Source organism: Atheta coriaria, unplaced genomic scaffold (assembly GCF_025399875.1).
Source record: "Atheta coriaria isolate IRGN ID8LTWV9N9 unplaced genomic scaffold, Caltech_Dcor_3.1 hic_scaffold_7_pilon, whole genome shotgun sequence".
Lineage (NCBI taxonomy): Eukaryota > Metazoa > Arthropoda > Insecta > Coleoptera > Staphylinidae > Dalotia > Dalotia coriaria.
This window is the reverse complement of record NW_027045449.1, coordinates 13,102,703-13,127,564: the sequence shown is the minus strand read 5'-3', so window position 1 is coordinate 13,127,564 and position 24,862 is coordinate 13,102,703. Positions and strand designations below refer to the sequence as shown.

General features: G+C 35.2%; 4 protein-coding genes across 5 annotated transcripts; 3 read left to right on the top strand and 1 right to left on the bottom strand.

The window, feature by feature from the left end:
* The first annotated feature begins 17 nt into the window (after positions 1-17).
* On the top strand, positions 18-4,307 carry Glg1 (golgi glycoprotein 1). Its single transcript, XM_065307405.1, has 4 exons — positions 18-1,613; positions 1,669-3,490; positions 3,545-3,651; positions 3,732-4,307. The coding sequence occupies exons 1-4, from the start codon at positions 438-440 to the stop codon at positions 3,894-3,896; spliced, it is 3,270 nt and encodes a 1,089-aa protein (XP_065163477.1). The 5' UTR covers positions 18-437; the 3' UTR covers positions 3,897-4,307.
* A 491-nt stretch (positions 4,308-4,798) lies between these two features.
* Positions 4,799-10,000, top strand: hzg (CTD small phosphatase herzog). The gene is made up of 4 exons (XM_065307567.1): positions 4,799-5,045; positions 5,689-5,972; positions 6,034-6,369; positions 6,621-10,000. The coding sequence occupies exons 1-4, from the start codon at positions 4,973-4,975 to the stop codon at positions 6,813-6,815; spliced, it is 888 nt and encodes a 295-aa protein (XP_065163639.1). The 5' UTR covers positions 4,799-4,972; the 3' UTR covers positions 6,816-10,000.
* A 1,897-nt stretch (positions 10,001-11,897) lies between these two features.
* Positions 11,898-18,007, bottom strand: Als2 (Amyotrophic lateral sclerosis 2). Of its 2 annotated transcripts, XM_065308773.1 has the most exons (5): positions 16,524-18,007; positions 16,337-16,357; positions 13,646-16,053; positions 13,190-13,587; positions 11,898-13,130 (listed from the first exon to the last, which is right to left on the bottom strand). In XM_065308773.1, the coding sequence occupies exons 1-5, from the start codon at positions 17,764-17,766 to the stop codon at positions 12,737-12,739; spliced, it is 4,464 nt and encodes a 1,487-aa protein (XP_065164845.1). In that variant the 5' UTR covers positions 17,767-18,007; the 3' UTR covers positions 11,898-12,736. The 2 variants fall into 2 exon arrangements, with proteins under 2 accessions (XP_065164845.1, XP_065164846.1); XM_065308774.1 differs by lacking the exon at positions 16,337-16,357 and having other exon boundaries at positions 16,524-18,006.
* Positions 18,008-18,130: 123 nt separating this feature from the next.
* On the top strand, positions 18,131-24,851 carry Tmem18 (transmembrane protein 18). The gene is made up of 4 exons (XM_065308777.1): positions 18,131-19,132; positions 20,592-20,709; positions 23,605-23,753; positions 23,816-24,851. Exons 1-4 carry the CDS (start codon positions 19,070-19,072, stop codon positions 23,963-23,965), a joined length of 480 nt encoding a protein of 159 aa, XP_065164849.1. The 5' UTR covers positions 18,131-19,069; the 3' UTR covers positions 23,966-24,851.
* The last annotated feature ends 11 nt before the right edge of the window (positions 24,852-24,862 follow it).

Below are 24,862 nucleotides of genomic sequence, written 5' to 3'. Positions count from 1 at the left end.
AACATGTAGTTACTAATCAGCGGTCTCTGTATATTTTGTGATTTCCATATTCGTGATAATAACACAGTTTTTGATTTTATACCTAAGTCGACCGTCGTCGAGTACCGAGTAACAAACGCAACGAGTGCAACGTTACTTTCAGGTGCACCTCAACGAACGTGCCTTTCCATAATATTTACGTCTTTAATTACAACCGCATAACCTTGTATTGTCAAAACTACTGCGGGGCGATAATGTTATAATCAGCCGATAAAAAAACCCGGATAATTTTCTATTCATTTGTTCATTTCTCACGGAATCCATTTCTTATTTGCACTGGCACACGAAAGCAAATATTTGCACGCGTGTGATTAATGGATATCTCCACCGAGTCAAACTGTTAACATCATTTGGTGAGTGAGCCGGTTGTGTCGTGTAATATTCAACGCGCAGAAACAATGTCACCACTGCAATACCTGCTGTTTTCAAGTTTTCTCCTATTGAATAATTTACACTTTATCAGTGCGCAAAAACATTCGGATCAGTCGCAGCGGAAAAGTATCGTGCAGGAACCGAAATGTGTCGAGATTCGTGCCATGTGCCCTAATCTAAGCGACCAGTCAGATGACGTGCTCATAATTGAATGCCTGCAATCACTGGATCCTAAACTTCTGGGCAGATTAAGCGACGATTGCCAGCATGTGATTTGGACACACATGAACAACCTTCTACAGGATGAGAACATCCGCGATATGTTAATGCCGGTATGTCGTAGCAACTTGGATAAAATTAATTGCCAAGTTGCAGCCACCAGTGGGTCTTATTTAAAATGTATCGTCAATAATAAAGAGCAGATTGACAATGCAGATTGTGTTAACTATGTGTTAAGAATAGAAAATGTTGCATTTTATGACTACAGATGGATTGCTCAGTTTGTCAATCATTGCAATGCTGATATTGATAAACTAAACTGTGGGAGACTTGATCATGATGGTTTAACACAATCAGAAACTATATCATGCCTACAGAATCATTATGATGAAGTGAATGATGAATGTAAAAAAGAAATTTTTAAGTTGACAGAGATTCAGTCAGATAGTATCAAGTTAGATAGACAATTGTATCTGGCTTGTGCTGAAGACCAGATGAGATATTGCAGACAATTTGCACCTGGGAGTGGCAGAGTTTATAGTTGCCTTATCCATCATAGATTTGATTCTTTACAAGTGCAATGTCAACAACAACTATTAAAACGACAGAAGCTTATCTCACAAGATTACAGAATAAGCAAGGGATTGATGAAGGCATGCAGGGATGATATTAAAAAATCTCACTGTAGAAAACAAACATCTGATGATAAGTCAATCAGGATGGCTCAAGTTTTGTTATGTTTGGAAAGCGTTATGAAAAATGGGACACGCCTAGAGGCAAACTGCGTTGCGGAAATGTCGGATCAGCGTAGAATTTTAATGGAAGACTTTCGGTTGTCACCGGAAATTGTTGATAAATGCTCCAATGAAATTCAAACCTATTGTATGGAACTCGAAGCCGGTGGTAGAACTATTCATTGTTTAATGGATCATGCGCGACTTAAAAATAGCAAGAAACGGATTAATTATCAATGTCAACGTGCGGTAAGAATGATCTAAATATGCTAAACTATATAAATTAAATGCTTTTGTTTTGTAGTTGGAAGATTTAGTAAAAGAAACGGATTTGGGCGAGGATTGGCGTGTCGATCCAGTATTACATGAAGCATGTCAACCGGTGGTGCGTGCCGCGTGTCAAGACATCCGCGGGGGCAACGCTCGTGTGCTGTCATGCCTTTTGGACAATATCGCTGCTGACCATATGACGGAAGATTGCGAAGAGGCCCTCTACCAGATTCAATATTTTGTGGCGCGTGACTTTAAGTTGGATCCGCAATTATACAATGCGTGCCGTGACGACGCCGCTAAGTATTGTAATGTACGCGGCGCTTGGGATGATAAAGTCTATAACGATCCGGAGAATGGACCACAAGTTTTGCCCTGCTTATACCGTTATGCGTATAATGAAGATAAAGACAAGCAATTGAAGGAACAGTGCTTCGAACAGATCAGACGCGTGATGCGTCAACGGGCGCTGAGTGTCGATCTTATGCCGGAGGTTGAAGACGCTTGCTTGCCAGACTTAGCATCGTTTTGTTTTGATAAAACAGAAAAAGGTGAAGAAATGCTGTGTCTTCAAAACAATTTGGATAAATTGGACGATAATTGCAAACATCAAGTGGAAGAGTTTACTGAAAAGGAAGCTCAGAACGTTGAGTTGAATGCGTACGTTTCGACACATTGTAAGAAAATTATTCAGACTTTATGCACACCGGATGACAAACACGATCAAGGTAGTGTTATGGAATGTTTGATTTCAAATAAAAATAATCCAACCGTCAAGGCAAACCCAAAGTGTCGTATTTCTATCGAACACTTTCAGTTGATTTCGTTGAAAAACTACAAATTTTCGTTCAAATTTAAAGCGGCGTGTAAAAATTACGCAATGCGGTTTTGTGTAGCAGCGAAAACGAAATCGGAAGTGGTCGCATGTCTGAGTGAGAAAATCACAAACGATACAATTGCGGGGATAAAAAGCGATGTACAAAAAGAATGTAGACAACAACTTAAAGCTCAACTGTTTCAACAACGCGAGAATATCCATTTTGATCCCAAATTGGAACGGGCTTGTCATGATGATATTCGGAAATTCTGCAAAGATGTTGAAGCCGGTTCGTCACAAGTTCTCGAATGTCTACAGTCAACATCCGAGAAAAAGTTAAGCGATACTTGTCAGGTGGAGTTGTTTAAAGTGAAGAAGCAGGAGACAAGCGATAATTCAGTAGACTATGCTTTACAAACGCTGTGCGAAGACACAATTCAGTTGTTTTGTCCGAAGGTGGAGAAAGCGCGTGTGTTGGACTGTCTTAAGAGGCACAAGGACGATATTGGCTTTAATAAGAAATGTCTGGCTGTCGTGAAGCATCGCATCATTGAACAGAACACAGATTATCGCTTAAATCCGCTGCTGCAGGAAAATTGCAAGATGGACATCAAGAAGTTTTGTTATAGTGTTGCTGTCCAGGCTAAGCCAGAGAAGGAACTGAACGGAGAAGTGATTGATTGTTTGAAGAAGGCATTTAAACATGCCCAACTTTCGAATCGATGCGAAAAGGAAATGTCAATGATTTTAAGGGATCAGGCGATGGACGTGCAGTTAAATCCATTGTTGCGAGCAGTATGTAGGGATGAATTGGATACGATCTGCAAGGATGATTTGGAGAAAGGTTTCTTGGAGGCCGAAGAGTGTTTAAAGAATGCCTTTCTTCAGAAACGCATACCAACTGCGGCGTGTCGGAATGAAGTAGTGAGCATGTTGGAAGAAAGTCAAGCGGATATCAATGTGGATCCGACGTTGCAGCAGACGTGCGCGTTGGATTTGCTGAAATACTGTAAAGATATCCAGGAAGGCAATGGAAGACGTAAGATATTTTTGATATAAAACGTAGTTTGCAAATAACTTTTACTTTGTTTAGATATTCGTTGTTTAAAAATTGTTTTGGAAGATAATCCCAAATCATTGACACCGGAATGCAAGAGTATGTTGTCCAAGAGGTTTGAGATGTATAAAAACGTTGCACAGGTTTGTACTCGTATTATTATCAAATATTTGACCAATATTTTTCGTCACCATGTTCTACACAATGTATTTTATTGTTTCAGTTTGCTCCACCGGAAGGTTTACAGCAGCTGTACAATCAAGTGACGTATTCGCCTGCGAAGCATTACTTTTTCTTTGTGACGCTGATGGTGATCGGGACGATGTTTGCGATGGGCATGTTCTGCGGACGAGTGACTCGCCGCCATATGCTCGTAAAAAACAAATGATGTCGTGAAGGAGTGTTTGGTCGGGGCATTAGGTATAAACAAATGGTCATATTGTGATAGAGCCACTCGTAAGTTTCAAAGTGATTTTACGGCAGTTGAGATGTAATTTTTAAATGTTTTATTCTCGATTTCTTTTTAACCCGTTACTTACTTATTTGCGAAAACTGACAAAGATTGTTCCAAATACCAATGGCGGCTTACAATTTCCCACGTTTTCTGATTAAAAGTTCGTTTGTAGCTTTTATTTCGAAGCGGAAGAAAGCGAGCTCTTGCCATTTCAATAATGTGTCTGATTATTTGTATTATCATGAAAAATGTGTCAATGTATTGCTGTGGTTTTGTTATCGCACAATGTAAATATTAACGAAATAACGCGTGCTAAATACATAATAAAACATGTTTTATAATGAATTTATGAGCGTGTTTGCATACGGATATGGAGACGGAATCGTTGATAATTGGTGTGTTTAACTTCAAAGTTCGATATCTTGAGAAATACCAACATCCGGTCTTAATTTGATAGTTTTCTGGGATTTCTTGTGATAAGGTAGATGTGTTTTGTATGGATAGTAGAAAAATATGCAGATAAGGACAACGAACCTAGTTAATCTTATTTGGAAGGTAGAGGCACTATTTGTAGCAATTATTTTTATTACCGTGTCACTTTAGATTTATGGCAGCACTTTTGAGATCTTTTTCTACATTTTTTGGGAAAACAACTCAAAAAAATAAGTTGGTAAAATAGATGTGAAATCAGTAAATATTGGAATTGTTTGGAATTTCAGTCAACATGTAATTGCCCCGAAATAGTTAACGCTAAACATTTAAGCCTAGACTTTGAATTACGCGCGCATAGCTGCAAACGCCCAGGAGGCGTCTCATTCGCTCATGGTTGGCTCGAGTGGGGAAACGACATCTAATATGGCGACAAAAATGAAGAGCATCTGCCATTTTGCGAAGGCGATTTAAAAAAACGTAAATAACGCAATAAGCTGGCGCGTCCGCGTACGACGGTATCGCGAGTTGGTGTAACGACAAGGACTACCATCACGACGCCCGCATAAACAAATGAATAAATGGACGCTACGTCCATTATAACACAAGTGTCACGCGACGACGAGCACTTGAATAGTTATCCACCCGAAAAAGGTAAATAAAAAGTGACAGATCGCGGCGTTTGTGATCTGCGATCGGACGGAAATAATAGCGCATCGGGATTTTGCTTGAGCGTTGTCATGATGTGGGGTAGCCGCGTTTGTCAGAAAACCCATGCCCATTCAACAATCGCTTCTGACGATTGCTACTGACCATCGCGTTGCATCGAAAGTATAGGCGTGTTGTGTCCATGTGACATGTATGCATATTAATTTCAATATCGAGGCCCAGGAGGCGACGGCTCGCTAGGCGGATAATCCCAGATTTCTAGCTTTGCGAGCTGTTGCTGGGGCCGTGAGTCGCCCTGGACCACCGACCTTGGTGGCGACCCTGGTCGAGCTCTCGTAGCCTTGGCGTTGCGTTTCATTCATTCTTACATCGCCACCCAAGGCACATCTGGTCTTGTATTAAAAAAATTCATGCTATGGCCCTAGATTCGTTTGATTAAATTCTTGGATAAATGATGTGATCACAAAAATGTTTATAGAATTGCGTCGCGTATGCAAATGCACTGCATTCCACACACCTGTATGACCTCTTTTCAACAACAATACCTAACTGAAACTTGATCTGTCCTGTGCGTTTTAAGCTTTCACCTTAATATTTTAACTTATATTACTTGATGTTTCTTTTGAAGGTACACTTCCAAGGACTGAAAATGACATATCAGAGGCGCACGACGCAATTCAGCCACCCCAGCAACCGAAGAAGAAAAATGGCTTCTTTAAGTCGTTTCTCTGTTGTCTGGGTTGCCACAAGCGCAAGCCGCAGAACCCGCAGCAGTACAGTTCCCGCGAGGTGGTGTACGAGACCGAACCTAGAACTTCAGCCTATTTACTGCCACCAGTCAAACACAAAGATATGCGCAAAAAATGCATGGTCATTGACTTAGATGAAACTTTAGTACACAGCAGCTTTAAGGTATACTTTAGCAATTTTTTTAGGATTTTTTTTCTATATTAATGTTTTATTTTTATTTTAGCCAATTAAAAATGCTGACTTCATAGTGCCAGTAGAAATTGATGGAACGGTGCACCAGGTATACGTGCTGAAGCGGCCACACGTAGACGAGTTCCTAAAGCGCATGGGCGAACTCTATGAGTGTGTGCTGTTCACTGCGTCGCTGCCAAAGTACGCTGATCCGGTCGCGGATCTTCTCGACAAATGGGACGTATTTCGCGCGCGACTATTTCGCGAAAGCTGTGTCTTCCATAGGGGCAATTACGTCAAGGATCTTAACAAACTCGGCAGGGAGTTGCAGCAGATCATCATCATCGACAATTCGCCCGCTTCGTACATATTCCATCCAGACAATGCGGTAAGCACGATATACAAAAATATGCATTAAATATACATTATCTTCGAGTACATAGTAAAATAATCATTATTGGAAGTATTTGGTCAAAGTAATAGCATACAATAAATTTGCATGAATAATAATTATTCATATCACTATGTTGTTTGCAATTTGTGGAAGTTGAGTTGCAGACATTATTTTCCAGTCATCGGAAAATATTAATTTCATGATTTCAGTGTGAAGTCAAAATGTAATAATGACATTTTTTATAGGTACCAGTTGCATCTTGGTTTGATGACATGAGTGACACGGAACTGCTTGACTTAATACCATTCTTCGAGAAATTGTGCAAAATGGACAATGTGTATACAGTGCTGTGCAACTCGAACCACCCGTACAACAGCACCGTGCCGCAACTGAGCGGACCCTCGACGCCGTCGTCACCGGGGTCACCAACGAGCACGTAGCGCGCGGCTTCGTGGCGCAGAAAGGCGACCCGCTTCTTCTTCTTTGTGCTGCGCGTGTTCTACGCGGCGGGCGAGCTAGACACGATCATCAGGCATTGGTAACGTGCTCGAAATGCGCCTTTTCCGATCATTTACCTACTCCCCGCACACACATATACCCTTATACCCACAACATAAACATAAGACTAACGCAAAACAAAAGCGCTGTACAGATAACGCTATCATTCGGATCGCAAATTTATACGAATTCGATGTAAGGAGAAGAAGTGTATTTAAGACAAGAGTGTACATAACTTTATGAAGGCGACATCACAGGTAAATAATGTTGTTCGATTGATTAATTGATTTATGATTAATTAATTTTATATCGATAGCGGATTTTTATATAAATTGACACGAGCAATAACAATCGTTTAGGGATTCACATTATATTTTAATCGAACGTAGGCGGGCGCGATGATTTGAAGATTTTATTATTTTTAAAATAAGAATTATAGTCATTACTCATATTAGTAATTAAATTCTTTCTTTGGGTTCTTGCAAAGAATTAAATCATTTTGCGGTTGCGTATTGTAAGATTCAAATGTACATACAATTAATATAATGCAGATAAAATACCTATGTCACTATATTATACATATACATAAAATGCAAACATTACTAATTATGGTGGTTAGTGAGATTTTGAAGTATTTTTACACTGTCGAAAACAAATCTATATTAAATGAGGTATATATTGACAGAATTTACGTACGATGCGGACGAACCGGTTGGAATGTGGAAATATTTTTAATGACGACAAACATTGATTGAATAACACACATACACTAACAGAACAAATGACAATTGAAAGAGTTGCACACATTGTCGAAGCGAACTCAGTTACCACTTAAGCAGGCCCATTTGCCATGCATTTATTTTAAATGTGTTTACAGTTTTGAAACGTGTTTAAAATTTCTATTGGAATTTGAACTATTTTGCACACATACACAAACACATACTCACTGTATCGGCATAAATTTGTCAAATTAAGTTAGTTGACTCGAACCGCTGTATGCGAGTGAAAAGAACAATCATATCTGTGTAGGCAAAAAATTGTAGGCGAATATTTTAGCTATAATGAGATATACTAGGGGATGAAGCGACCACTCAAACAAGTAAAGAATTAACATGCATAATTATACCAAGTCAGTCTGTTTTGGAACCAAATTGGTAACATATTATTTGTTCCGATATCTAAACAGTGGCCTTAACGCAATTCATTGCTATTTCTAACTATTTACACGATGAATTGCAATTCGCTAACGAATAACGTTCATGTAAACTAAACATGCGACTAATTAAATTACATAAATAAATACATGATATTAAATAATGAAGGATAGGATAGAAAATCAATTGAGTGATTTGAATGGGAAATTGATAATGTTGGGACATTTTGAATGAAATACGTAGACGATTTTTAACATTTTTCGAACCCTTTTTTAGTGGAATAGACAATTAAAAAGGATGTACAACATGATACATACACGCATCACATTTTACAACGTCATGATCAGTTGCTGCTGTCCCGAGAGGTTGCACTTTTTAAGTATTTAATAATTAGCATTTCTGCAATTTCGAAAGAGTGAAAATTTCGAGCGAAAACAACTACAGTATTTTTGGGTGTGCAAGCCGCCACTTTGCAAGTACCACAAAATATAAGTGTCGGCTTGCACATTGAGTAACCATATTTAATTTTCATGCTTTTGAATGCTTGTTGTAACTAACAGTCATTTTTGAAAAGGCTTATACATTCATATATAAAAGTTAACACAAAAATACGGTATTTAAATTTAATTTGCCGATTAAAATAGTGTAAGTTACATAATTAATATTGTTATGTTATTCAGTAATATGCGTTTAGTTGTCTTCATTTTTTTTATGTTGCGTATATAGTACAAAATACACGGACTTCGAGTGACGCGACGCGACCGATTTCATTATCACCACGATGTACTGTTTTTGTTCGAGGATTGCGGAAGCTGTATATACATATTTTATATTATATCTGCGAAGCACACCACCGCGGAACGCAATTCAATCAATTTTTGTACAAAAACCAGCATGAAACGAAGCAAGAAATGAATCTATGCTCAAAAATAAAAAGTATTAACTCGATGCGTTAACCGATGACGTACAAGATAAAAGATGCAAATTATAATACTACATTTAAATAACAAGCATTATAAACATTTTTTAAATATGAAAAGAAAACAAAAGCTGATAATACGTTTGTATTTATAAACATAAAGATGTATTTTATGTACGATAGTGCCACGAACTTGTAGATTGATTGTTGTTTCGTTTGAGTCTATCATGTTTTAGAGAACAATTATGTTTGTCGCTTTTTTACCATCCACCAAATCGTTTTAAAAATTTATTTTATAATTTTGTTACACGAATTTATATTATTTACTACTCCACGTTTTATTTTATTTTTGAAAATTTCTTCTCACCTTTGCATTTTACATGTTTGACATGCACACTTGTTTTGTAACGGACATTTGCGGAAGTCTTCTTATTGTAATAAATTTCTACTCGTAAGCGAATATTGTAAGGACAGAATCAACAAAAACTAACAAATTATATATAACACTTAGTTTTATTTTTAACTTAAATGTACATGTATTGGATTATTTTATTAATGATCTATTAATAACTATTATTTAAATAGATTCTATATTTATACACATTAAATTATCCATATTATATTATAAATTATATTTGTTGTAGTGTAATGCAGTTATTGTTTATGTTCAGTCCTTTAAGAACAGACAGAATCATCCAAATTTCAAAATGCAAGTAACACCGGAAACATTAACGTACATCGGGAGTGCATGCATATTTCAACTAACTCAAAAGATTTATCTTCTTGGTAGAATACGTAATACATAGTATAATAGTTATTTAAAATTGTACGTGAATTGAATTACAGTTGTTTTGAGTATACATGCCTTGAGGGCATCGTCAGCGCAATTCACGTACAATTTTAAATAAATATAACTCAAAAGAGAAATAAGAATGTGTTCATTGTCATGTCAAATACAAATAATGCCTTGATTTTGTAAATATTAGCCTGTCATTTTTACCCTATGTACAGTTCTTTGATGATGGAAATATAATGAGACACAACTTTGGATATATTCCGAATCTACTTTTAAAACTATCCCAATAATGTTACAATTTTCAGAAATCCATTACACCTCCGACCATGTTTGGAGCGGGACTACCGCAAGAAGGGTGAGTGTACTTTGAATTTATTTTCCGAAATTTTGGAAAGTTTGTATTTAGATCAGTTGTCCCGGCTTCCCATTTGGTATCCAAATTGTAGGGGTTTTACTTCTGTTATTATTTCATCCACGATGAAGTTCAACAAAGTCGGACTTGAGCTGTCCCCTTGTCGTATTCCTTCGGAAACCGGTGTTGTCGCACTTGTACCCATTCTGGTCCTGTTGTTTTTGTTTACGTCTCTGATAATCTTTATGAGTGGAGCTTGTACCTAGTTTTTGTAACACTTCCAGGACGCCTTCTGTCCGGATTCTATCGAATGCTGTGCTGAGGTCGACGAAGCACATGTAAAGTTCGTTCGTTGTAAATCCACGTTGGCCGTTAATTTGCTCTCTATTATTTTTGTGAATAGTTTGGCATTTACATTTATTAGATCGATTCCAATATAATTATCAGGATTAGTTCTGTTTCCTTTCTTATGAATAGCGATAGTTTAGGTGTGCTTCCATTCGCTCGATACTTTTCTTTCACCGATAATGTTATTAAACATTTGTGCGGTATAATTATCCCGCAACCTCCAAATTAAGAACCATTTTATTCAACAACAAAGATAGGGTCCCCCAAATGTTTAATTCGGGTATTAATAGATAGGATTGCCATTTTTGCAACTCCAGATATATAGGGCAACCTGGTAGAAATTTCTAAATTAGGTTTAAAGAACATGAAAAACCCGACTCTAATTCCACCATTTTTAATCATGCCTGCAGCAATAATCACCCCGTAAAATTTAATAACTTTTCCATTACACACAAGTGTAATAAGGGCGCGGTCATGAATGCCTTAGAAGTAGTGGAAATACACAAGTCATTATGGAACCCCGCGGTACAGTTCCTAAATGAAGTGATAGATCTAAATAAATCCCATCTTCTCAGAATTTAACCCGATTTAAGCTTGATAATATTATTTAAGCAATGTCTTTGAAATGCCGTGTTGATAGTCCTGACGATGCCCTCAACGGCGAAACAATTGTAGATTCTAATCAAAAGCAGTGCAAATAGAATAAATAACGCTTTCAGTGAAAATTCATTCATAAGTTAAAAATGTTGCACAACATGATCACCACAACCCAAGTATTCTTAGTTAAGCCAAGTACTTTTGTCACATTTTAAATTTTTGAACAAAATCTAACTGGCACTAATGTCTTTTTCGACACTCTTTCCTAGATTTTCTGAAAATTGCAATTAAAATTTGATGTCAATGACGGTCAAAAAGATACGGGTCATACAAAGGGACCCTTGAACAAAAATATAACGGCAAGGTGCGGGAAAGAAATGAATTAGTTCACGAGATAAGGGGGTGTTTCACACAATATTTTCAAATTTATAGAAAAATATTTTATGGTCATTTTATGGCATTTTCTAAAAGTCTAGACTATTGATAGAGTACAAAAGGTCATTTAAACCACAATATGATCGTCAAATGAGCATGGTAAATTAATTCACAAAATACGACATGCTTTTAAATTTTAGAATTGTTGCAATTTTCAAATGGTTAATAGTCGGGGGTAATATGAATGTTGTAAATAATCTAACTACAATGTGATAATAGAAAGCAACAAAACGTGCAATTGGTATAAGAGATACAGGGTGTTTCTTTGGTTTTGCACTTTAACTTTAACGCTAGCGCATAAAATACTCGGCGGTCCAATAGTAATAATCGTCGCATAAGTAGATTGCAGCAATCAGTACAGAGCAGCTTCGTTGTCAAGGTGTAAAAAATTAGAACTTTGAGTGGAGTAAATTAAAATTGGAATAAGCACAAGAAAACTGTGTATATTTTCTTCTTTCTAAATAAATAATATAATAATATTTCAAACATAATAAATGTATGCATTTGGAATTAATAATATGTACTACTCAAAATCTTTAAACCAACCAAACACAAAAGTAATTAAACGTTAATAACATTAATATATTCCTGTAAATAATATTTATTATACATTATACAATATTGGTTTATACTGCTTTGATGTGTATTTATAATGATATTATTAAATGGGCAGTTCAGGTACTTAAAATCATCATCATTGATCCAAGTTCGTAACTTTCAACTTGATTATTGCGTTCTAACCAGTCACAAACCAATTCTACAATTTAGATATATTTCTCTTTAGTTATTAATGATGGCATAGTTTCTTCCTGACTTTCACATTTATCACATTAATCACTAATCAATTTGTTCACATTCCATGTTTATACTATTTACATATATGTTTTCCTACTGACACATTATCTTATGGTATATATTAAATAATCAATAACAGTAAATAAATATGATTTTAAAATATAAATATTTTGGTGTAAATAATCATACGTATCTGTAAATTACTTTCTATGCAAATCACAGAATAAAAATACGTCTGTACAATATAAAGCAGTATTATCTGGACGTCATACACATCACTAAAATAACATTTAACAAACCCGAAATAATTATTTTTACATATTGCAGCATTCATATTGCCGTTAATTCTCTTTGATATGTTTTCACACTTAACTTATGACATACTACCGTGTTAACACCTTATTCATTCTCATTCCATCATTATTGCAAACATAATATATATCAACAATTAGGGTCGAGTTTTAATATCAATTCCCAGACACCTTTTCCTGGGTGATCAAACAGTAGACAGCCTTTAGTGTAGTAAACATTATGCCCAACTCACCACTTTCTAAACTTGGTTCCATGAAATCCTCAACAAACTCCAATATAGAACCTAGCTGCAAAATTCTCGCACGCACGACCACGTATTGGAAGAGCGGAAAAAGATCATCCATATTCCACTTATAATTCTCGCCCAGCTGTTCGCGTACACATTCCGACATCTTCTTAAAGGTCTGTTTGATAACACAAAGTTTTTCCATTGGTGAAAAAGTCGTGATTAACGATTGTAAGGTTTCCACAGCTTCAATAAACATTAGGTCACGTTTTGTGTTACCTGGCGAAAGTGGAATTCCATCCGCATACCCTTTAATAAATTTTCTAAAAAACATACAATCAACAATAGCAAAGATAAATAGCAATTGATATTTAATACTAACTGGTCAACATGTAAAAAAGCCATGAGTGTATAATCGGGTTGTTTATTCCATTCCAGCAGGCGTTTCCAATACATTGCATCTTTAAACTTGTTCCGTAATGTGTATAAATTGAACAATGTTGAATGAACTCGTGGCAGGATGATCGGATACAAAAGTATTTGACATGATACTGTACCGGACAATTCGTCTTTCTCGTCTAATATGATCTCTTTGCCGTATTGAGGCAGTGCGGGAAACAACAGCCTTACAATATCGTACAGCCTCTGCGTTACAAAATGAAGTTCCCTCACCGCATGTGGCAAAAGTAATGCATGCGCTCTTGATCCATAAGCAGCCGTGTACGCTGCCGTTAAATCATTCAACAATGAACCTAGTGGATGTCTTGGACAGTCAAAAGCCTAAAACATACCAAAAATTACTACATCTAGGTTACTCTTACTTACATTTATGACTCACTTTATGCAAATAATTTCTCATTTCCATATAAGTCTTCATGTTAATACCGTCCTTTCCAAAATCAGGTATCATGTCTAAGTTATTCATGGATTTTTCTAAGTTTTTACAATTTTTACTATTTGAGCCAAAATGCTTATTTGATATAATAACAGCTACATTCTGCCACACTCTATGGGTATCTGGCAGTTTCACATTGTTTTTGGTGGTATTATCTTGTACACCCAACAGTTGATGGTAATGCCTGAACAATCCTTTCCATTTCTGATCAACGGGCGTACAGTATGTACCAAATGCCTTTGGACTATCATCCACATGATCAAACTTAGGCAATGATAACACGCCGTTAGATATCTTGATTCCTTCACTCCACGATCCAGTCAGAGAGCCTTCCAAAATGTGTCCGGATTTCAGTGTCAAAACTCCTTTGCCACTAAGTACCCCTGTACCCTTAAAGTCGCCTTCATAATGAGTACCATCGTCGAGTATCATAATTCCATGGCCCATGAGTACATCTTGATTAAAAACTCCTTCATAATAGATGCCATCCGAGGTTACAATTGTACCATTGCCATGTTTTTTATTATCTGACCAGTTTCCAAGATATTTCTCACCTATAGTTATTTCATCCATAACACCATATCCGCTTTTATTGCCAAAAAGCCAATCACCAATATAAATGGATGCATTTTGTGCCATAAAATGTCCCTGCCTAAGGCATCCATGGCCATTTGGCAGACCATCTTTAAAACATCCTTTGTAAACATCGCCTGATGAATAATTAAAAATTCCAAAACCATTTTGAAGATTATCTTTCCACTGCCCCTTATATACACCTTTATTTGGTTCATCCAATCTACCTCTACCGTGCATCTGATTTTGTTGAAACTGTCCAGTATAAACTCGTCCATCAGGCCATTCGAGTTTACCTTCTCCATGCATTTTTCCGCACTTCCATCTGCCATTGTATTTCGCATCCTTGTAATACCCATTTTTCGTAAAAGTATATTCCGCGTTTCTTTCTTCGGGTGGTTGGTGTAAACTAACCTTCCCCAATGAGCTTTTAATCGCATTCTGCAACGCATGAAACCACTCAATCTTCTGCTCTGGTTCATTTGCATATAGATCCAGGGTATCCTCCGGCATCTTCAAGCTAATCTGATACTGATTATTGGCGCTATCCTGCTGTGGTTCCACCCACATGGTGCGCAAGTCGTGCATATTGCACGTGGACCCGTTCATGTGAATAAAAATATCTGTTAACAAAATAAACCAATGAGTCGAGAAGCGGCTGCCATTTTGCAGGAATAGTGGAAATTTGTGCGATTCACGCAGCAGGCGTCTAGACGGAGTTTTCAAATGCTCTATCACTTTACCGGAATTCAACCAAAACTCTTTGGTTTGAATAGTTTCCTGTTTTTTATTTTTCTGCTCTTCAATGAAAAGTGTCCATTTGGACATGACATCATGGCGAACTTTTGGAGTATTCTTGACAAAAAAATGGACGAAGTTTTCATAAAACGAAAGTCTATCCAATGGGTGTGCCAAAAGTCGCGATGTGACAATTTCGTCACCTTTCTTATCTCGCTTTTGTACATCAACCAGTTTATAAAGACAAACGGGAATGTCTAGGTATTTGGCAATTGTTGAACACCCGCCGAGTGAAATTACATTATGCAATGTATTCAAATAGATGCGATATACTCGGATATGTTCCTCAACGTACTTCGTCATAATAATATCGCTTTCAGGCAATACATTATTTGTAAAGTCAATTAAACTTTTCACATTAGCAGCTGTGAAGTGCAACAAGTCGATATACTCGCGACAAAGTTGATCGTACAATGAGTCATCGCCAGTAGCAATATTCTTTTTCATAAGCGGTTTTATCAGATTACTCTGAACAGTCAGCATATCTTCAAGTGCTTTTTGCTCGACAACCAAATTCTTCATTACAAAACTATTGCAATCCGCAACGTGATTAAGCAGTGAGTATTGTTTGCAGGATATCAAATAATTCGCAATCTTATCGTCTAAATGAGGATCGTCCTGCATGTCGCTATTTGTCTTCTCATTTCGTTCCTGCATATGAACATCAACGATCTTTTGATTCGCATGTTTCCCGATATACTTGGTGACGTTGCTAGTTGTTAGCAGCCATGTATGCGAATCACAACAAGTTATATCTTTTATCCTTTCACCACTTTCAGTGGAAAACAACCGCGGTGAACTTTGATCCACGGCGCAATCGACGGTAACTTGATTTTGATCGTTTTTGCCCCATAAGAAAGCTCTGCCATCCAATGTGAGAATACCAGCGTGGTAACTTTGCACGCTCACTTTCAGTGCACCAATATTCGATAGTTTCGTTATTATCATCGGGCGCTCACGTTTGATGATATCGCCAATTCCTGATAAACAAGTGAACGTTTCAAATAATTGTAATACTAAATAAAATTATCAAATCACTACAAGAATGTGCAGCTATGCCAAAAGTCGCAGTTAAAAGAAAATGCGTATAACGCTGTTAATCAAACCTTAATTAAAAATTGAATTGTTTGTTGAAAATAGGAATATTAATAGAAATCGTAACCAAACGTAATTATTAACGCAAACTATATGGTGGGTCTAACATTCAGTTGTAAGTCGGATTAATCAATATAAATATAGTAGGAAAACTTTTCGAAAAATTACCGTTGAACAATGCCGTTTTTCCTGAAGACGTGCATGAAAGTAAAATTTAATTTATCAAATATTCCTTTCAATTGAAATCATCTCGAAATGATTTGTATGTTTCTAAATAAAATGTATTCATATAAACAACTATTTTATAGAGAATTGTTTTTATGAATACATAAACTATACTCGAATTATTTCTTACCTAATTGTCCATGTACAATGTTTCCCCATGTCCAAACTTCGCAATTAATATAATTGCACCCAGCTTTAATAATATTATTACACTTTTCATGAATTCCCTGCTCGGACATATCTTTCTCCTCGGTGCATTGACTCAAAGACCACATAAACTCATCCTTGGACGTCACACGCGGCAACTGCATCTCTTCCAGACTCTCAAGCACATCGTTGTTATCAGACGACCCGCTGACATGTCGCGATAACGTCACGACTTTATCACCAACTGTCTTAACTCCTTCGTACACCAAGTTCGCCATGCTACTGACATTTTCCTTGATGATGCGAGTCGGTTTCTCCGTACATTCCACCAGATACTCTTCCCCAGCTGAAGACATCCATGAGAATTGTCTGGTAAGAAACTCCTTGGCTGCTTCTGTGTTTCGAAAAATGATGTTCTTTTCAACTTTGGACTCTTCATTCGAATCGCCGTTGCATTTCTTCGTTTCGTTACTACTGATACTATCATTTTTACTGCTAGTTGAAGTGGTTTCTATGTCATAGCTAACAGGTATTGGCAGACCAAGTGGACAATTATCTGACAATGAATATTGAGAGATGGGAGAAGTCAACTGTGAGGTGGATAAACATTGGGGACAGCTTGAAATGAAAACATCTTCCTCACAGTCATCACTGTCAGTGTCATCATTCAGCAATTGTTTGCTTACAATGACTATGGCAAAATCATTGCCAACATTGCAAGCATACACGTAACGATTATCAAAAAACGTTACTTTTTTCGGTGTTGTGCTATTAATGCCTATTTGATGCATATTACCTGACCCCCACAGTTGACCATTCTCAGTAATAAACAAGCCACCATATTCACCCACAGATATCTTACTGACTTTCATCTTAAAGCGAGATGCAGTGTGGCCATGGAAACATGTTCTAGCATCTTCAACCAGTGTAATTTCTGATTGAAACTCCAGGTCTTCATTGTATGACAATACCTTGCCATTTTGATCAACAATGTATAAAGTGTCAGCTTTGCAATCAATGTCCTGTGGCCTAAATGCATCAGAAAGTTGAAATGTTACCTGTTCTTCATCCTCCACAATTTCTATGTTTCCATGGTAAAACTTATTGGTTGAAGTGAGTAAATATAGATGGTCGTTGATGTTGCACAGTTTCTTAACGGTTTCATTGATGTTGTTTAACAATTTGATTTTTTTCTTGCCATTCCAGATATAGATCTTGTCCATCATATTTAACTGAGCCACAAAACAATTGGAGCTCAACTGAATTCCGCGTTTACGATCATTTTACGTTGGGTGGCTTGCTTTACATATTTGAAGTCGAGTTCGCTGAGTTTTTATGAATGAAAGTCATGACTAATAATGGAGCAGCCAAACTGAAATCGCGGGTAAAAATGAGTGGAGTGAGTGTGAAATAGTATCGAGTGATTGTATTGAGAAAACAGATGATTTCTGTATGTAAATGTTAAGTGATGTTAGGCAACTTAAAATACATCAACATGTAGGTGGCTCTAAATGAGTCAAACGTGTAGAGGGTTGCATATGTAGGGCGCAGGAAAGTAAATATTTTCTTGTTTTTCGAAACATTTGTAAAAATATCAAATACTGTGAGTCGACCATAACATCCAGCAGTTGCACACCAGTGAATTTTCAATGTGCGCATGCTATCCGCCTCTGCATTTACACGTAAATTAAACAAACTGCGTATAGTTCATATAGACTATTTACTTTCGGCGTCAGTGTAACTTGTGCAACGACGCCGCTGTCAGAGTTATTGGAAGCTCTAAAAGGCGGACCAACAGCAAAATCGTAGAAAACGTTTGCATTTCCGTCGATCGATTAAAGGCCGAACGATTAACATCAAATTTAGTTGACAAATTGGAAATAAATGAATGTATGTGAAGGAAAAACATCGAATAAACCATCGCAAAATTCGCGAATAAACACAATATATTGAGGAAAACAAGTGACAATCAAGGTTGTATAAACTGGCCATTGAATCGTTCACGTCTGGCAGTTATTATTCCCAACATCTTGTGAAACTCCAGCTAACAACAAATTACAAAATCTCAAGCAAGGTCACCGGGCCTGGAAGTGGTGGGTGAACTCACCGATCGCACTCCTGCCTACGAGTGTCGTACTCATGTTGTAGCAGTGTTGAAAACGCAAGTGAATGCTGGTGAACATTTTAATATCAAAACACGAAAGCTGTGCTGAGCTCGGAACACACATTAATATTCCATCCAGACTCAATTAAAAATACTTGTTTTTATAATATTCCATGCAATTTTTACTAAGGATCGTTAACAAAAGAGTGATTAGTGTTGTTTTGGTGTTATGCGTGTGTCTGATGTTACATTCATAATAAGTAATGTGATAAACAATTTGAATAATTCAAGGTGTGTTTCTAATCATAAGTTCTACTTGATATGGTTTAAATTGTTACTTAAAAGTTCAATTGAGTGAAACAACAAGAGAGTGTTAGCAACAATTTTCATATTGACTTTGATTGTGGATATAAATATAAATAAACATGATTGAGCACGACTTTGTGGAAATTAATCAGATCAACGGTTTCCTTGCGTTCATATGGAGTGTAAGTATCTAATCAAGTAAATTTAATTATATCATTATGGGAATTACGCATGTAGATATTGATTTTTAGAAATCAGTATGATTTTCTTCGAAATATCTTACAAGCGTTTCGATTCTTGCACATAGTATTCATCTTCCCGTTTCCATGATGGATGTTTAATGTTAGTATTAATCAGCACATTGTTATAAAAATATTTTGTACGGTTTGACCACGTGGTGAATGAGTTGACATTAATGAATTTCGAGGTTGGGTGAATGTCAAAGGTTTTATTTGTTGGTTGCCATTAGCAACGTTAAAAAATAGTTTGATTGGTGTGATGATTTCATGAATCGACAAAATTTAAAAGTGGAAGAGAACCACTTTTTCACATGCTTAACAATAAATTTATAAAGTGTGTAGTCATGCTGATTTGTTTTTAAATATGAATGTAGATAGCACATATTCTAGCTGTTTATCTGAAAATGCTTCAAGATTTCATTTGTACCAATCTGAAACATTCCACGCTCTATTTATAATTGAGCATTTCTTCAAGAACACCATCGTAACTTTGATTTCAACCAACGCAGTCTTGCTTTGCAATTTCATACAAAATTATTCCATGACACAATAATTTTAATTTTTAAACGTGGAGCATGAATGCATAAAATTGAAATAATTATGCGAATCATAAATGAAATTTATTATTTTTATCGGGCTCACATAGGTCATGATTAAATCCTGGCTTGAATTGGATTACCGTGCACAACACGCTCATTGTGATTGTGGTCATATTAATATATTCAATGCGCAAGTCGCAGTGACTTACGAACTGATCGAAGTTCAATATGAAACACCATACCTAAAGTTGGTAAAAACATTATGCGACCAAGTTTTGTCATTTTCAAATCATATCAAATTAAATAAACATTAATATGATTTGAGTTAAGAGGTCGAAAAAAAGTTTAATTTTTACAGATAATCCATAATGTTATATGGATAATTTATATCAATGACATTATTTAGGTTACCAAAGAACTCATACATATTGAAGTTATTTATAATTTCAATGTGAACACATTCATAACAGGATATTTGATATGCAATCAAAAAGTTGCATGGTAATAATTTATTATTAATGTATTATGCAATTAAATGCATCTTATAATTATATTTTCATGCTATCATTACTTACATCACCTGTTGAACTTTTTGTATATTATTTTTTGCAAAAGTAGACTGTGTCGCATTATGTTGTCTAAGTTGTAACATTGCATTGTTTCATCAAAATTGATTTTGCTGTGTTTGTGCGAATGGATAACAAACATACATTTGTCCATTCTCATAAACTTCACATTTATAATTTAATCAATTCTACAAATTATGTGCAAACTTTCGTTCATATACCTAGTATATGTTTATGCCTGTTTAGTGAAAAGTGCAACAAAAGGCAATTTTAACGACAATTTTTTTTTCATTTCAGATCGATTGGAAAGATCCATGGATAATCGCCTTATTCACATTTCACATCACTGTCACATTGATGGCGCTATTGACCCGAAATTATGGAAATCTTCAAGCGCTTCTATTCTTCTTCCTTCGTAAGTATATTCCTTTCGAATACATTTATTGACACACACCATGTGCTATACAAGAAATATAATTTATATTGCCTGACCTACTTCACACTAGTATTTTCAAACCAAACAGTCGAAGTGACGAAGCAAAGAAGTCCTCCATCATTTGGATACATTGTACTAATTTATGCGCACATAACGAGTATTTATACTGGTATAAATTTAGGTGAAACATTCCTAACGAGCCAACAAAACGCACTTTCTTCGGGTGAAGTCAAGTAAAAACAAAATCAATGTGCTGACCCAAACCGAGGTCGATGCTAAATTGGGAATGATTTTTTATTCTGATGCGAAATTCTAGTAATAAATATAAAAAGAAAACATGAGATATCATGCTGTGAAGGAGAAAAAAAAAAATGTAGTTCTTATCTTGGAAACTTTGGTAATGGCCCGGTAATGCCTAGCCTGAAAATAGCTCTGTTCTATTTAGGGTCATATTGCACAACGTGAACATATTCTGTGCTCAGAACTGCTAAGATTTATGAGAATAAATGTTTTCCGGCCGTGTTGCACGAACCGTTCTATTGATTTTACATCACTGGTGTTTCAAAGTTAATGAGTTAGAAAAAATATTTTTGAAGGTCATATTTAAACATAAACAAAGTCGATTTATCACCATCTATATTTATAGTATATTCACATATAATTAATAGTATAATATTATGTAATTTATTGATCCAACCCGGTATAATGGTCATTGATGGGTCAGGCATTACGTGAATATTTTATATCCGAAATATACAGCCGTTATCAATATCGTTTAAAAGTTTGTTACTAAATTCAACACGCTAACATACAGTACAATTGACATAACAGCAGAAATTGAAAATTGCTAGGATGATGTAGCTATTTACTTGCAAATTATGGAATTCAAAACACCTAGTTATTTTTTATTTTATTTTTTTAATTACTATTACTATTTTCTAGGAGCGAACTACTCAAACGAGTGGTTCCTTTATGTATACAAATCACCACATACTTCATTACGTTTCGTTGACTAGTAGATTGAATATGGTTTACCCTGATTATGTGGTCGTTTTGTTTTGTTTACTCGAATGCGACGTCACAAGCAACGCTAAGCGAATTAGTGCGAATTTAAAAACTACACACTGAAATACACTAAAAACTATAAGAAACTCTACTAAATTTGTGTATATAACAAGAACACAATTTAGAATAAAAATAAAAAAGTTCATATCGATAGCATTTCAATTTTTTCAGTTTGTCTCTGTTGTTTTTATATTAAGAAGATGAGTCCTCCAAGTTTTAAATAATATCTTTTGCAAAGATCTTAACAAATTTTGTATTGAAATATATTAGTCTAACCTTGAATATCTATTTTGATTGGTCTATATGATATTCAGTCTATTCTGAAAATATTAATACAGTCTAAGTGTTCGTCTTCAAAAATGTTTATTTAAATTACATAGTTTCTAGTACAAACACTATATAATTTATGGGCTATCTATCGCCACTTCTCTATTAATTTGATAAGTGATAAAGTTCAATTCAAAATTCAAATTCATTGAATATGTATGAATATGTACTACGTATTTGCAAAATCATAAATTATTCATGTTTACGAACATTTCGTTAAACTAGAAACGTTAAACTGCATTCTCATAATGTAGACTCCTATTGAATTTTGTTTTTGTCTACCAGGTAGGGCTATTGAACCTATATTTTTAAATTCAAAAAATAAATCAAATATTGTTACAATGAAAGCGAAGTTGCAAATATTTCTTTTTTAATACGTTTTCCACATAGGTACTTACACTGATTTAAATTGAAATTCAAGAAATTCATTCTGTATTGAAGAAGTTTCTTTAAAGTAAGATTAATTGTCTGTTGTATTATGCATTTTTTGAAATCATGTTAATATATTTCATCTGAAATTAATCTTAGCCTAAATATAAACAATTTTTATCAGTTTATCGGCATAATTTTATTGAATAAGTTATTAAATGTAGGTTATTGTTCGCTAGTAAATATTTGGTCTATGCTTATATCAGTTCAATAGAATGTGCGATTTCCGTGGTTGTATCAAATGATAAAGATTTGTGTCACGCGTCAAATGTGGGATCGTACGATGTATGCAAGCCAATAATAATAACCACAACTAAAAAACGCAGCAATATAAACATATTAATTTTTGTAATATCAGCAAAAGCATGAAAATTAAATATAAATTATCTTTTTAAGTCATTTAAATTTTAGTATTAAATTAAGTCTAATAAATTGACGAAAAACATGTTATTCAAGAAGGCTAATTGCACTCACTTTCCTGGATATGTATTTTTATACATCGTTAAGTGCTAATGATAGTTTGTATTAGGTATATTTTCTGTTGTCTATAATTTACGTCAATACAATATATTTAGACACGATAAAAGTTGGAAATGTAAACACATTACCACATTTTTGCGACTTTAGTAATTTTAGTACATTTTTAATAAATTTTTGCACATTTTAAGAAATATGGTATATTTCACGATGTTACAAAATTAATCAACGATTTACATCAGCCGAATATTTCAAGTATTTAAATGCGTAGTTAATTCGTATTTTTATAAAAATACCATGTCTATTTAAAGAAATTGGCAAATTATTCATAGCGGTGTGAATTTATTAACACATTTGAGCCTTTTTAAGGCTCCGCTTAATGTTTCAATATTTTTAGAAAACCTAGACCTTGATCTTGTCACGTTTTATACTTAAACGTTTACAAAAATGCTAAAATAATGTATAATTTTTATTACCTGTATTGTTTTCGGCATGACCTTTGCAAAACACAACATCACATATTTATTTAATTATTGTTTACTGAATGATTCATCAATTAAAATGTTTGTCTTGCAGTTTTATTGGTTTACTTCTCTGAAAGCATCAATGAAATCGCCTCCACCAATTGGAGTGTCTTTTCACGGCAGCAGTACTTCGACAGTAGTGGCCTATTTATCTCTGTGGTGTTTTCCATTCCAATATTACTTAATTGCATGTTGATGGTGGTAAGAATTAAGATATAATTCGTTTGAATGTGAATTAAATTGATTGAACTTGAATGTTTTAGGGCAATTGGTTGTATCAATCTACACAGTTAATGAAAAACTTGAAAATTGCCCAATTGCAAGATCAACAACGGAAGCGTCAGAAACTCGAAAAACATAACAGTCACAACGGAAGTCTGAAGGAAGCAGCACAAAAGAGCAAATGCGAATAACTGCGCGAAATTTATTGCAAGATGACATACAAGGATCAATGGGCTGTTTTTAGTTGTGCGTTTCTTCTAGATGTACGAATAACGAAAGCGATTGATATTTGTGACACATATTTATATAATGATTGCTTTCATGAATTGCGTTGAGTTTGTTACTTGCTGCTATTTAAACCATTTTAGGACCTTGCTTGTTTTTAAATTTAGGATATGTTAAAAAGACAAATATCGTAATGTTTAGCAGGTGATGATACTTATTTACGGTACGCATATGATGATGCTTAAAAAGTTTAGTTTAGGATAATGCGCGATAGATAAGAAATAGGAGTTACCTATGGCCGTAAAAACCGCACCGGCACGAACCGGTTTTTTCACCTAAATGTTACTGATACCAGATAATTTGTCTTTATACACTTGGACTAAAATTTGTGTCATGTTTAAGTTACGCGACAACACTTCTGAAGATGTTTTTTGATTGGGACTAGTCAATTACGAATAAACCATGAAAAATACGCTTAATATTGGCCAGCACAAGATGCAAATGAAATTTGAGCAGTTTTAATCTGTATTATCTATTGCAGTACTACGGCACTATACTTGTTTGATGTAATTATTACAAACTGCTGGAAAATTGATGCCAGATATGAATCATTGTTTAAATTTTATGTAAGTAGGCTTAAGGCGATAAGAAGTACTAATTATCTAAGTAGTAAGAGGTACATGTGTTTAAATTTATGATGTTAAGAAGTTTGTATACAATTCTTTGGATGTGTATAAACGAAATGTTGGATAATGATATTGATGAAATCGGATCATGAGACTGAAAATATTTGGGTAAAACTATTATATGATGGATACATAATAACAAAATAAAGAACCTGTACGAGATTAAGATTTTTTAAA